The sequence below is a fragment of the Castor canadensis genome, chromosome 17 (assembly GCF_047511655.1).
Source record: "Castor canadensis chromosome 17, mCasCan1.hap1v2, whole genome shotgun sequence".
Taxonomy (NCBI): domain Eukaryota; kingdom Metazoa; phylum Chordata; class Mammalia; order Rodentia; family Castoridae; genus Castor; species Castor canadensis.
The window spans coordinates 49,184,475-49,198,047 of NC_133402.1; the positions used below are offsets into that span (position 1 = coordinate 49,184,475).

A 13,573-nucleotide genomic window follows, 5' to 3' on the forward strand; every position below is an offset into this window, starting at 1 on the left:
CATACCAGCTCCGTGCCAAGTCTACAGCTGCAGGAGCCTAGCTCAATACAAAAGTGCCCATGATGAGTAGAGCTATAGAGTACCTGCCACTGTCACTGTAACTGATGCTACCCAAGGATTCATTGCAGCACAGTCACCACCATTACCAAGTCCTGTAGGTCTGGCAACGGCCCCCTCATTGGGTCAGAGCCTGCACTCTATTTCCTGGTTCCCTGTGAATCCCATGTAATAGGAGAAGGCAGTTGCTCTACCAGTGCCATCAAGCATGTCACAAGGTGGGAGTGGCAGTTTACAGAAGCTATCTAGTCAGTCCTCTGGAACTATATGACTTGCACATAGCAGAAATGTGAAGTTGTATGGGCTTACCCTGTGGTTAGCCTGCTGACAGGAGCCCCTGACATTGCTTCTAGGAAAGATGGTCAAGGAGAAAAGTCAGGCAGCAGGCAACAAGGCCCACTATGGCATGGGGTAGGGCTAGCAGCCAGGAGCACAGATAGATCCCTATGTCATAGGCTAATGATACAGAGGCAGCATAGGCCACCAGTGCTCATGGCCACAGCAGCTTCATGAAGATGCCACAGAAGGGTACAGGATTATGGGCTCAGCAACAGGGCTGCACATACACACAAAAGAAACCCAACACAGTCCTGTTCCAGTTCATGCCTAGCAGGCATCCAGCATTTCCACCATTTCTGCAAGGTCCCACACCCAGCTCCCCAAACTCATCTCCATAACCAAGAGCCCCACATAGCCCTTGTTATCGTTCCCACTAGATTTGTCATGGGGTCAACTTCTTCCAGGAGCTCCCTCTGCTACCCCTGACTCCAAGGCTGAGGGTTACTAGCAAGGCCTGCATGCTGAGCTTCATGAGACTGGCTCCATAGGCTTGGAGATGGACTGAAAAGGCTCTGTACCCTGCCACATCTCTGCTTGTCTTATCCATCTTCTCTACATCACTGCCTCATAGGTATCTTTGCTCCCCACCTCCCTCCAGCTAGAGAGGCCCAGCCCACTCACCAATAATTGGAGAGTGGAGGGACAGTATTATCCAAAGGGAGGCAAGGAGCTTATGTATATACAAGGTTGCAGAGGCTTTGAGGCTGGGCAGGCCTTCAGACCTACTGTGCACCCACAATAGCCTGGGGCACTTGCCAGGAGTAAAGGTCTCAGAAGGAACCCAGCACCCTACCTCCAGTAGGAAATAAGACAAAAAATTAGCCCTGGCCCTCCCTGCCTGCCTTATTTTTTTCCCCCCCGGGGGGGTGGGGTCTACCTGTCTTTTTTTCAGAGCAAGATCTGCCTCACAGCAGTTTTCCTCCTGCTCTGTTCTCTCTTGAGGAATACAGTTGGTGTTCCAACAGCAAAGAAAGACTTAAGAACTGGAAAGGAGGTTCCTCCCAGCAACTAATGCCCTGTCCCCCACCAAAACCTCCCTGACCTGCTGCTGTTTGGCTGTTAGCCCCAGGCTGCTTCATTGCCTGCACCTTTCATATGATAGTCAGTTCCAGGGTGTCATGGAATACTCCACTATCCCTTGGATGTAATGAGATCTTGACAGTGACGCCAACCACTGCCACCTCTATATGGGACCCAGAACTAGTTGGATAACAGGGCAGCCAGCAGGCTCTACAGAGCTGATGACACTGGGGCTTCGTGCCACCAGGGAATGAGCTATGACCCTGCTATCTCCCTCCAGACTAGAGCGCATTCAGGGTCTTTAATGCATAGACACGCATACACACACCAGGTGATGGAGAGGGCGGGGAGGTAGCCACAGCATGGTGGATCAGTCACTAAGTCTGCTTATTTATTATTTATTTTTAAAATATATTTAAACAGCAGCAATCACTTCCAAAATGCAAAAAAAAATTACAATTTTTAGAATAAAATTATAAGGTTTATAATGCGGGTCAGAAAGAATTGAAGGTACATCTGAGACTCAAATCACGCAGCACTGTAGGCAGCTGGAGAAGACAGGCCCACCAGTCAGGGAACCAAGCTGACGAGAGGTCCCCATCCCCAACTTCCCACTGATGAAGCCAATGTCCCCTGGGTTAGAGAAGGAGAAGCAACAAAGAGATGGCCCTCTATAGGGGATTCCCCAAACCCAGTCCCTCCATCAGCCAGGGACCTGCTAATCGACCTCCTCCATGTTGCTGTAGGTGGGGGCTGGGCGGTCCACAGAGGGGGCGAAGCGTTCAGGGGCTGTCCGTGTGGGGGCCACCTCGGGGGCCTGTCCAGGGCCTAGTCCCTGCAACAAAATATGAGGACAGGGGTTGGGGGCTGCCCAGCATGCTGCCTGGCATCCCGGGGGTGCTGGTTCAGAGCCCCGGCACCCAAGGGAGGGCCCCAAGCCAGGCGCAAATAGCAGCGGCGTTGAGACAGAGAGACGAGATCGGGCCTGAATACTCTCGCTTTATTAACACTTTAAATACAGGAAGTAGCTCCACCAAGGCCAAACCCAGACCAAGGGTCAGAGCAGCAGAAGGAACGGACAGGCAGCTAGCTGAATGCATACCAACTCTAGGATGCTCTACCCCTGCAGAGGTTATAGTGCCCATCCTCTCCCACCAGATGTACACACTGAGGCCAAAGCCCAGAGTTTTGTTCCCCACCACAAAGGCAGACATGGTCTGGTGGGCAGGCAGTTGGGTCAGCTCATAGAAGCTGCCTGCAGATGAGCTCATCTCCAGCGACTCTGGGATACCAGGGGATAGAACATGTTGAGCACAAGGGCCACCAAAGCTGCCACAGTGCCCAGGACAAAGTACCGGAGGCAGCCCTCATCTGGTGTGGTAGGGCCACGTGGTGGGGGGCCCACCCAGTCTTGGGGCCCCCAGGGACCCAGGGGCCCAGGCCCCTCAGGTACCAGCTCCTCCTCGGCCTCGAGCTCCTGCCAAATCCGGGAAGCCTATAGTATGTGGAAAGGGCCATCAGCACCCAGGGTAGGCCCCAGCGTCCCTGAGATTCCTGTCCATGACAGTCCCACCTGGGGTGACTACGGCTAAGTCCCTGTATTCTAGATCAAGCAGCTGAGACATGAACAGGTGGCCAATCTCAGGGTTGTCTAGATTAAGAGAATCAGGGTGTAAGAATCCTGGCAGCCTTTGGCGTCCTTAAGTCTGCTTCCCAATCCACATGTAGCTTCTTGTGGGGAAGGGTGGGGGAGTTATCTGATAAATTTCTTTTAGTCCAGACCTCCCACAGAGGGGAACTGGCTCATGGAGGATAGGCCTGCCAACCCCATGACAATCTCCTGAGAATCACCTTATGTCCAGATCCTGACCATAATCTTCTTAGGGACCTCTCTGAGCCTGACAGAGAAGGCTCAAGGTAGCACAGGAGGCAAAAAAGAAGCAACCAGTTCAGAAAAATGGTATGACTGTGTCCGGCAACAGGGTCTATGGCACACCATGTCAATAAAAGAGACAAAAAACCCTTAAAGTATCATCTCAGAGTATGATAGCCATAGAAGGCTATAGCCAGCCCTAATAAGCCCTATCCTGTGCACCCTAGAACACAGGGACAGTCACAAGTGAGAGTCTGTAGACTGGCATATGGGGAATGTGGGGGAAAGCTGGGAGAGGTTAGATCACAGCACAGTGCCCAGCAAGGTTCAGAGGAGTCGCTTGAGCTGTGCCTTTGTACACGGTACTGGCAGTATGTTCATGTGCGTGCACCTTTGTCAGTGCCTCTATGGCACTGGAATGCCTTTGGGTGAGTCTCTGATGTTAAAGAACCCTATCTCCAACTTCTACAAGTCCCAAGGCTTGAAGGACCTATGGCTAGTGGAAAGAAAGCTGTGTCCCTCAACCCTGCCCCCCAATCTGAGTTGGCCCCCACTAGCCTGTAAAGCCTCCCCCATGCCTCACCTGGCTGGCAGCAGCCTCAGCTGCAGGGCCTAGGTCTGGGTGGTGCTCAGAGTGACCTGCCATGGGTGGCCTCTCCACAGGAGAGTTCCGCCGGCGGTAGAAGAGTACATAAGCATAACGTGTCACAACCTGGCTCTCGTCTACTGTCGTCACCGTGCTGTCATCAAACAAGCGCCAGCCTATAGCAGGGTGGGAAAAGTGTGAACATAGCCTGTACCACCACCTCTACCACTTATTCTGCTGGCTGTGTGTGCCCTCACCCACGTCACTGCGCTGGCTGCTGCGATCATTGGGCAGGCGTGCACAGGCTGTATAGTGGCCACCAATCATGCCTCCATAGTGGTTGATGACAGCATACAGATCATAGCTGGGTAGTTGCTCCTCTTTCTGACCAATGCAGAACTTGCTGAGGTCCAGGTTCCTAGAATCCCAGTCAGGGACAGGTGAGAAAGACAGTCAGCAGGCATCCAAGATGCCCCTTGACCCCCATGCCCTGCCCACAGTCACCAGGGTTCATTTCTTACCGAACAGGAAACTCCACCAAGTCATTGATCTTGTCACGCCAGATGAAACTACGAAAGGAGAAGCGCTTGAGCTGCACAATGAGCACATTTGGCAGGCGCCAAAGCAACAGTTGTTTGGAGGCCTCACGGTGCTGTTTGCACTGTGGGCAGTACCTGATATGGGACAGAAGAAGGGTCAGGACCAGCAAGTTTCCCCACAACCTTGCCCTACTACCTGCCTGCTGCCTTGTCCTCACCAGGCCTCCTCGGGTGCCAGCACCTCAGGCCGTGTAAAGAGATTGAGACACTGGTCCAGGGTGAAGTGACCTGCACGGGCAGCCTCACCAGCAGAGCCTGGATCCTCAGCACATTCCAGCTCCTTGGAAGCTACCAGCACGAATTCCTGTAGTCGCTCATTATTCCGCCATACCAGAGCCAAGCTACAATCATCACCCAGCTCTAGTGGAGTTTCCCCTAGAAATAAGCAGGGACAGCAGTCATGCAACTGTGGAAAGCAACCATCCCAACCCAAACCATCGCCCCCACCCACCCACCCACGGCCTCAGATACCTTTGTCCTCTAGCCGCTGCTCTCGGTTAGTTGCATCAATTTTATAGATGAAAAACTGGGGTGTGTGGGCATTTAGGGCTTCGCTTGGGTGTTGGTACCCAGGCACAGCAGCTAGGACAGAATATAATAATCAGAATTCCCCTGGGTCTAAACAATCTTCCAATATTCTCTACTTCCTACTCTAGCCCACAGAGCCTTTTCACCTGATCTTACCTTCAGGCCGAGACATCCTTTCACCAGCAGGCAAGGAGCCACCCTCAATAGGCCCACTAGCCAGCATTTCAGAAGAAATTCCACTGGCGCTAGGCACAGGGCCTCGATCAGGAGCTGCCCAAACCCGAGGAATCCCCGTGTCCCCTTCAGCCACAGGGGTCACCAACTGGAGCTCAGGAGGCTGAATGGGATCCCTCTCACTATCCCCAGCCTCCAGGGAACTAGTGGAGAGCAGTGTAGTGCAGCTAGGGTTCTGAGACTCCAAGGCCATGCGACCAGGCTGAAAGGGTGGCTGGAATACGCTCACTGAGTACCTGGCAACAGACAGCAAGGCAAGTAAGAGTTTCGATCAGTTTGTCTGGTGCCTGTGAGCACCTCTGCTCCCCACCCTCACCCCATCCTAGTCCAACCTCTGAGCATTTACCGGGCATAACCTTCTAGCAGCTGAGCGAGACGGGCATAAGTGAGGCGTGAGGCAGGTACACTGACCAGGAAGGGGTAGCCGATGTTCTCAGGGCGACAGAGGCCCTTGTGGTCAGGCCAGTGGGCTTTTTGGCAGAGCCTAGCAAGAAGAGGAAGAGAAGAATAGGGCCTTATCCCCACCTCCTTTTTAAACTACATATTGGGAGCTAGTCTGAGGCCCTGGGGACTAGGTATGCCAGCCCTGCCTCCCCCGAAGCACATGGAAGGCTTAAAACAGATGTGCCTTTGTGTGGAGTAGGGAAGGTAAAATCGGGAGAAGGGAAATAATGGGGGTCCTCACTGGTTGCAGTAGCCCACACGGTAGCACCGGGTACAGCGCTTCAGTTTTTCATCCTCTGACTGCTGCTTCCGCTGACAGGCTGCACACTTGGAGATGGGAATGCTGGGTACCTGGGGGCGCTAGGATGGGTCGTCTGGCTCAGCAGGGCCAGACAGGAGTGACCCTCACCACCACCAGGGCTCTGTGGCATCAAGTTGGTTCCCACTTACCTGTTGCACCTCTAGCACCACTACCCGCTCCTTAGCCAATTCTGGGGATAGCAGCTCAAAGCAGAGCAGCATGTCAGATGGGGACACAGTGTCCAGTGAGTGGGAGGGCAGAAACACACGGTGGAAGCGGTTCTTAATTACCTAGAGGCAAAGAACAAACAGATCCCACATAAGGATAAGCTCTTTTTCTAGGCCTGCCCCAGAGCATAAGGAAAGGCTTGGTCCTGCCTTAAGTCTATGGAGGCAAGAATGGGGTTTGTAGGTCAAAAGAGGAATATGCCTGTGTTGGCACAAGTCTCAGTGCCTAATGGCATAGGGTGATTCAGAGTGCCTGAAAGACAAAGCCTGGACAGAAATCAAGCACACCAGCTCTCCACACTAAGGGCCTCTACCCAATTATAACTAACAAGATCCTGCTAAGACTATAACATATTGTCACCGAGGGGCCACATTCAAGGAGCCTACTTTCCCACCCCTTAGCCTGAGACAAACGGACTGCTAAGCTAAATGCTAGGAACTTTCAGGGAAGACCAGCATGCAGATTTGAGATAAAATGAGAGAAGAGCAGGATGGAGGCACAACCATAGCAAGTGGCAGGATAGTCCTGCAGCTCATGTTCCTTATCTGAAGAAGGCAAGGCAGTTAGAATCCACCACCAAAAGAATAAAGCCTGATGATGGCTGGGAACTGAGGCACCTCTGTTGCACAGCCCAACGCTTAGTTTCAGTAGTGCCTCAAACAACAGCACAAAGCCTGTATTTATGCAGTCACATACATATTCACATGTGTACAGATGCCAGTGACTACACACATTGTCTATGCTGTAAGTACACACGCATGTCCATATATTTAAGAGGCTGGGGAAAGATAAACATACCTCAGTCAGACGCAAGTTCTCAGGCTTTACATGGACACTCTGAGAAAGGGAATCCAAAACTTCACTTGCACTGGAGTTCTCCTTGCTAACACTCACCAGGAACTGGGGCAACAAGGATACAGTCAGTGGGGTAGGTGAGCCAGATTCTGTGGAATACCCCAGAGTAGAGGTTAGGGACTTACTCCTCACCTTGATGGGCTTGCTGTGAGGCTCTCGAGCAAAATAAAAGACTGGGAGAACCTTTTGCTTTTGTGGCAAGGGCACTGGCAGATAAAGGAATGGGTCAAAAGTGATGGAGACCTGTGGATGCAGAGGTGTCACTAGGGTGGCCACAAAGGGACAAGATGCTCATGCCCAGAGAGCTTAATCTAGGCCCTTTGATGGCTCTCATGGGCCTCAGAAACAACCAACAAACTCTCAGACTTAAGAATGCTAGATGGAGCAGGAGGGTCCACAAAGTGAGAATAATCTCCCTTTCTGGCACAATCGCCATTTTCTGGCCAGATTAGACACTCCCAATGTGCCTTTCCAATCTTACCCACAACCTGCCACACCTTACCTTTGCCACACTATAGCTTTGTACCCAAACATCATTTTGACCTCAGTCAGGAAACATACCCTGCCTGACCTCTTCAGTCCATAGAGTAGCCCAAGGCCTCACACTTCCTTGCTCTAATTTTGCCCCACAGTACCTGAAAATATACATGCCTCTGAACCTAATATGACCAGGCTAGCTGAGCCAAACTCCCATTTTCCAGGGGAGGCCATCATACCTTGGCACACACAGGGCACACCAGCTTTGACTTATACTGGCCCTGAAATAGGTCCACAATGAAAGAGTCGTTCCTCATCTTGTGCCGCTGCCATGCTTCCTCAGCCACCACCTGAGGAGGAGAGTGATGGGAGACCTAGGGACTGAGACACACATGAGACATACCTACCCTATGACCCCCACTCTGACCTCATCAGGTCGCCCATCTGAGTCCACAGTCTCTGTGTAGGGCTTGTTTTGGATTCGATTCAGGTCCTCATGTAGCCCATCCAGCAGGAAAGCCATGAACTCCTGGGCATCATGCTGTGCATAGCCTGTGAACTGGCTGGCCTTGCTCGCCACAATGGCCTGGATGCAGGGACCAAGGTAAAAATGAGAAACCTTAGCACCCCATTCACAGTGCACCCAGATAGCTGGCCCTCCCCACCCTCTCTCCAGCCAAGGGTAGGAGTAGCCGCAGATCACCTTCAATTTGGAAGGCTGAAAGGCATGGTGAGTGCCCTTCCACAGGGCCCTGAGCAGCACGGCAAAGCCAATGGCCAGACGCCCCCCGGTCCCCAACGGGTTGTTGTAGTTGATCTCAGCCTCAAAAGATCGGTCTAGGATCAGGAGCCAAGCAGAGGTGTAAGGAGCAAAGACACCCCTTCTGCCCATGTCCCAGACTCCTGGCCCTGACCTCACCATGGAAGAAGTCCCGAAGTTCCCGAGTGTTGGACAGAGACTGAATGACGCTGTTCATGAAGCAGGTGTTGCCTAAATTGACAAGGCCAGTGAAGCCTGGAAGACACACCTTTTTCTCCTCTTCTTCCTCCTCCTCCACACTGTCTCCACTCACAGGGCTATGAGGCATTGGAGGCACCATACATGTGGGCTTGGGCTGTGGGCGCAAAGAGGGCATGAGAGAACAGCCCTGAGGCTCTCCAGCCTTCATTCTTGGCCCTTCCCAATCCGGGATCCTCACCGAGGCCAGGTGTGGCTCTGGCTTTGGGGCTACATGTTCCAAAGTGGTGCGAGCTGCCACACCATCCAGCCCTGTGTCCTCAGATCGAGCTTTGGGTTTATCCTTCTCCACAGCCCGGGCTTCCTCCTGGCCTGTCAGGGGGTGAGGCGCTCCTCCTTGAGGAGTTGACTCCAGAGGGGTTGGACCTGTCGGCACTGCAACCTTTGCACCACCCACTGCACCTTAAAAAGGGGGAATGGGGGGGCTGGTGGTTAGCAGCATGTGGCAGCAATGAGGTGTCCTGATCATGCAGGGCTGGGCAATGAAGGGAGCTCGTGTGCAGACCTCGTGCAGCTGGGGCCTCCAGGCCCCCCCAGCGCTGACTCTGCCGCTTACGGAGGCAGATGTCAATGCGAGATGCCGTGAAACAGAAGGTGCACTGCTCTGGCTCAATCAGGTTCCTATGGGAAAAGGCTGAACTCAGGAACTTAAGTGGAGGAGGTGTTAGACTAGACAGTCCAGGGAGATGGAAGCCCAGTTGGGACAGGCACAGTGGTGGGGACAGGCACCACCCACCTGAGCTTCACCTGCCAACGGAAGATGGTGTGGGGCCCACAGCCCGGATGTAACCTGAGGAAGTTTCCATCCCTGCAGAGGCAGATTAGAGCAAGAGGAAGGACAAAAGGGGAACATGAGACATACAATCCCATTTGAGGCATACCGTCTACCCCAACTTCTGCCCACCCACCCACCCACCTGGTTTGGAAGATGAGCGTGAAGTCCTGCTCGCGAAAAAGTACTCGAGAGGTGTCCCTGTGGATCTCCTTCACATACACGTGCACCACCACTGAATCCGGCCCCTTCTCATATGAGTCATTCTTGACAAATGCCAGGTTCACCATGGACTCAGGGTCTATGTTGAGACCATGGCTCAGTGCCAAGCATAAGTCTCAGCCTGTTGCTATACTACTCCCTACCCACCCACTGACCCTGAAACCCAACCTAAGATTCTGCCTGGCTACTCCCAGCCCCACCTTTACCATCCACCAAGGTTGTAGCATCTGTTGCTACTGCCATCTCGTCTTTGACACGGTCAGCTTTCCCAGAGTCTCTGTTCCGGGCCAAGACTGGAGAGACTGGATCACTCCTGGGAGACACTGCCTTTTCTCCTGTCAAAAGGGCTAAATTCTTCTCTGAGCCCAGCAGACAGGTTTGGGGATTCAGAGGTGGTACACGGAGCTGTTCCTCAGCCTCAACCTGTTCATGGTGAGATTATGGGCATGATCAGTCCTAGGTACGGCAGACAGCCCCAACTCCAGTCCACACCCCTTCCTCCCACATCCTTATACCCAAACAGGCACCCAGCTCTCACCTGGGTGGCTGGGTCAGCCAGGAAGGGTGGAGCATCACCCTGGGGTCCAGGGTCATCCCTGGACCCTTCCCCCTCTGGCCCTCTGCGGAGATGCACAGCCCTCTTGGCGCTGGGCCCTGCCTGGGCCCCGGGGCCAGTCCCTGAGCCTACCTCACCACGGCCCTGGGCCCGCTTCTGGTTCCGGGCCTCCTGCTTAGCCCGGCGGGGCTCAGGGCCTGGCTCCAGGGCAATGGGAGACAGCTCCTGCCCATTCTCCTGGCACCGCAGCCCCAGCGCCAGCTCCTGGGTCCCTAGAGATTTCTTCTGCCAAAGATACAACAGTTAGGCCCTGTAAACTTCACTTGATATTCATACCCTACCCTGTTTGGAACTCACCAGGAGAGAGGGCCATGTGAGCAGAGGCACCTTCTTGGGCAATGCCAGCTGTAGAAGGCCACCCTTACGGGCCTGCACTTTAGTGCAAGAGCTTTCTATTTCAGCATAGAAAACTCCACCCCACTGTCGACCACCTGGAGAGAGAATACCAGCAGTGAGTTAGGGTGAAAGATGTCAGAGAATTCAAATGTACTGCTGTGGGTTCCAAATGGACCCACCTGGAAGCCGTACCACACAGTCTGTGTCTGTGAAAGCAGCATCCACCTCCTCCAGCCTCAGGGGCCCTGCACCCACTCGAAGCTTGACAATCACCTCATCTGCACTCTGCCTCCAGTCAAGCAACAACTCTGTAGGGGGAGTAGCAAAGAGATCACAAAGGTCTCCACAGCTGCTGGTGGGGATAAGTGGGTAAGAAACCCAACCCTACTGGGTCTGCTCCAGATGGGAGCTATGTTCCCAGTGCTCCCTCCCTTCCCTTAGCACTCAAAAGTTCCATTCATTACTTACCCTCTTTGGTTGGCTCCTCTCGAGGAGTGGACACTGACCATGACAACAAAGAAAAAAACAGGGAAGCAATGATGGGGAGCCACCCTCCAAGACCTCACCATTCCCAAAACACCATTTCTTGGGTACTTTAGCGAAGTATTCCAGGTTTAAAGCTGAGGCTCTACCTAGCCTGTGATGGATCCTTTTCTCAGCATCAAACCAAAACAAAGGGAGCAGCAAAACTGTCATCTCCCAACCCTAAATCTGCATGCCCAGTGAAAGGGGAAAAAGAGGCCATGAGCACTCTGGGAATGACACTCCCACCTCTCCTAGGATCTCCATCCTTGCTCTCCTGGTTTGCTCGATCCTTCTGCTTCTTCTTACTAGTGGCCTCCTCCAGTCCTGGGGGCCCTCTCCTTGGGCCTGTGGCATTGGCCCCACCAGACATCTTAAGCCGCTTGGTTGACAGCCAGAGTGCCCCAGAGTCGGCAACAGTGTCTGGGTCAGGGCTGCGGCGCTTTCTTCCTGGCCCAGCTATCTTGGCAACTCTTGTGTCCAAATTCTCCAGCAAGGAACCAACAGCCTAATGAAAATGGACCAGCAATCACTACCGAGCCCAACAACTTGCTCCTTGGCTATAGTCAGGGCTCAGCAACACAGGACACTTCTAACCCTATAGGGTAGTATCTTCTCACTGCCTGAAATAATCTTGGATACTCTCAGGCTGTTCTGAAGGAGAAAATAATACAAGTAGCAGAAACCACTTTGGACCAAGCCTCCTAGAATCTTGCCACAATAGACCCACAAAGCTAGAAGCCTCACTGAGGAGGCGCCAGGTCAAGGCAGTCATGGCCTGGGACCAGGATCATCCTTTGGATAAGAGCCATGGCTCCAGCCCACAGGGCTGGCACTCTGTGCAGGGAGCTCCTTTTTTTCCTTCACTCTTACTGGCTGCTTAGTCACCACCAGACAAGTAGAAGGTGGAGAAGGAAGGCAGTAAAGGCAGAGACCATTAAGCAGCAGGAGGACCAGACTGTGAGGCTGAAAACAGGCCTGGCCCAGGTGCTGCCATTGCCCAGAAAAGGTCCTGGTGTTAAGGTGCCCACCTGCCTCCTGCCAGCCCCACCGTTTATCATGAACCTGCTCCTATGCATGTAATTGATCTTTCTCTAGTGACTGACTCATTTCCCCAGCAGCAGAGAGGGGCTGATTCCAGTATCAAGGCATGATAATGGGCATCCAGCTTGAGACTGGAACAGACACCACCACCTTCCTTGCCAGGTCTCTTCACTTATAAGCTCTAAACCACCTTCTATCCATAGACCTTCTATTCCCACAGATCTGCCAGTGGATTCTGAGTTGTTTCTCCATCTAAATGAAGTTCTGAAAACCATATACTGAGATGAGGGTGGGATCCTGGACTCCTGGCAGCCTCAAATCTGGCTTGAGCAGGTAGCAGAACAGATGACTAGGCTATGTTCCTGTAGAGGAGGGAGATGGTAAGATACCCTTCTATGGGTCAGATGTGACACTGGTGGGCTTGATCTTTAAGGACGGCCGGTGCAGAGCTGAGAGAACACTCGCCGTCTCCTCCTCACACCCAGACCCCAGTCGCTTGCGTCCCTCCCCCATGGTCCAGCGACGTCGAGGCAGGAAAGGGGCTGACTAGAAACTCGAGCTGGTCAGGTAGGGCTTTGCAGAGTTACTGACCACAGACTAGCGCCCCAGCCGGGTAGCGACCCAGCTCCAGCCTCAGAACCCCAGGCCCGCCAACACCACCTCCAGGAAGCCACCCTCGCTCGCCGCTAATCCTCTTTAAGGAGGGAGGCCGGCCATGGACGTAGTATAACGGCTCCGTCGTCATCGATGGACCCAGTACGCCACGGGCTCGAGGTGTCGGGGCTGGCACGGCCCGTGACCTTGAACAGACCGCCCTGAGCCGGCGCCGCGGCCTTCCCGCTGCGGCCAGAACGGCGAGTTGCGGCCCGCCCCACTCACCGAGCGAGACCGCCACCGCCAGCCCTCTTCGGGCCTTGGCAACCCGCTCTCTCGATTCCGGTTCCGGCGTCAGGTCGGTTCCGGTTCCGGCGCGCCCCTCCCCCGTCCCGGCGCCGCCGCCGCCGCCGCCGCCGCCTTAAGCCGCTTGTTTTGTTTCGACTTCTAGTTACGGCCGTGGGAGGCGGAGCGCAGAGCTAATGACGCACTTCCGACAGGAGAGAACTGGCGGTGGCGGGAGGCTCTGGGGAGGGCCGCAGCGGAAGAGGAGGGGTTCCGGTATTTTGGCCTTGCAGGAACGATTCTGTGCGACTGTGTTTCGGTCCTGCGCGGAGACCCCGCCCATCCCAAATTAAGAGTCCAGACAACCCAATGGAGGTTCACACTGGTTTATTGGGAGCCCCGCCAGGCCGAGAGCTCTTTAATGTGTAGGCAGACGCGCGTGCGGAGCAGTGCTAGGGACTAGGGTAGGCACTGGGTTGGGGTCACTGGCAGGTGTTGTAGATTTGAACCTGCAGGTTGATGGCTTGAAGCACGCTACGCATCCTGGCCTCCAGCCCATCCAGTTGGGCCGCCTTGCCCTCCAATGCTCGTTCGTTTTCTTCATAAGTGCCCTCCAGTTCTAG

At 53.9% G+C, this 13,573-nt stretch overlaps 2 protein-coding genes across 25 annotated transcripts in view; both read right to left on the minus strand.

Moving 5' to 3' along the window:
• Positions 1-1,798: 1,798 nt before the first annotated feature.
• Positions 1,799-13,107, minus strand: Usp19 (ubiquitin specific peptidase 19). Of its 22 annotated transcripts, XR_012443160.1 has the most exons (28): positions 12,951-13,107; positions 11,277-11,535; positions 10,974-11,006; positions 10,685-10,813; positions 10,467-10,600; positions 10,092-10,394; positions 9,754-9,976; positions 9,476-9,632; positions 9,296-9,367; positions 9,065-9,180; positions 8,741-8,961; positions 8,461-8,656; positions 8,245-8,378; positions 7,969-8,127; positions 7,781-7,891; positions 7,197-7,307; positions 7,008-7,109; positions 6,131-6,271; positions 5,922-6,040; positions 5,583-5,720; positions 5,159-5,472; positions 4,946-5,056; positions 4,633-4,849; positions 4,397-4,549; positions 4,133-4,293; positions 3,873-4,051; positions 3,268-3,401; positions 2,789-2,911 (listed from the first exon to the last, which is right to left on the minus strand). XR_012443160.1 is itself a non-coding variant. In XM_074059378.1 (27 exons), the coding sequence occupies exons 2-27, from the start codon at positions 11,398-11,400 to the stop codon at positions 2,135-2,137; spliced, it is 3,960 nt and encodes a 1,319-aa protein (XP_073915479.1). In that variant the 5' UTR covers positions 11,401-11,535; positions 12,951-13,107; the 3' UTR covers positions 1,799-2,134. The 22 variants fall into 22 exon arrangements, 21 of the variants coding, with proteins under 21 accessions (XP_073915479.1, XP_020027873.1, XP_073915477.1 ...); XM_074059378.1 differs by lacking the exons at positions 2,789-2,911; positions 3,268-3,401 and adding an exon at positions 1,799-2,251 and having other exon boundaries at positions 8,741-8,955; positions 9,760-9,976; positions 10,092-10,391; XM_020172284.2 differs by lacking the exons at positions 2,789-2,911; positions 3,268-3,401 and adding an exon at positions 1,799-2,251 and having other exon boundaries at positions 9,760-9,976; positions 10,092-10,391.
• Positions 13,108-13,320: 213 nt separating this feature from the next.
• Positions 13,321-13,573, minus strand: part of Lamb2 (laminin subunit beta 2) — a 29,047-nt gene continuing 28,794 nt past the window's right edge. For all 3 annotated transcript variants that reach the window (XM_074059372.1, XM_020172272.2, XM_020172273.2), the window contains exon 33: positions 13,321-13,569. In XM_074059372.1, coding sequence (XP_073915473.1) covers positions 13,433-13,569 — 137 coding nt within the window. In that variant the 3' untranslated portion in view covers positions 13,321-13,432. The remainder of the gene's footprint in view (positions 13,570-13,573) is intronic.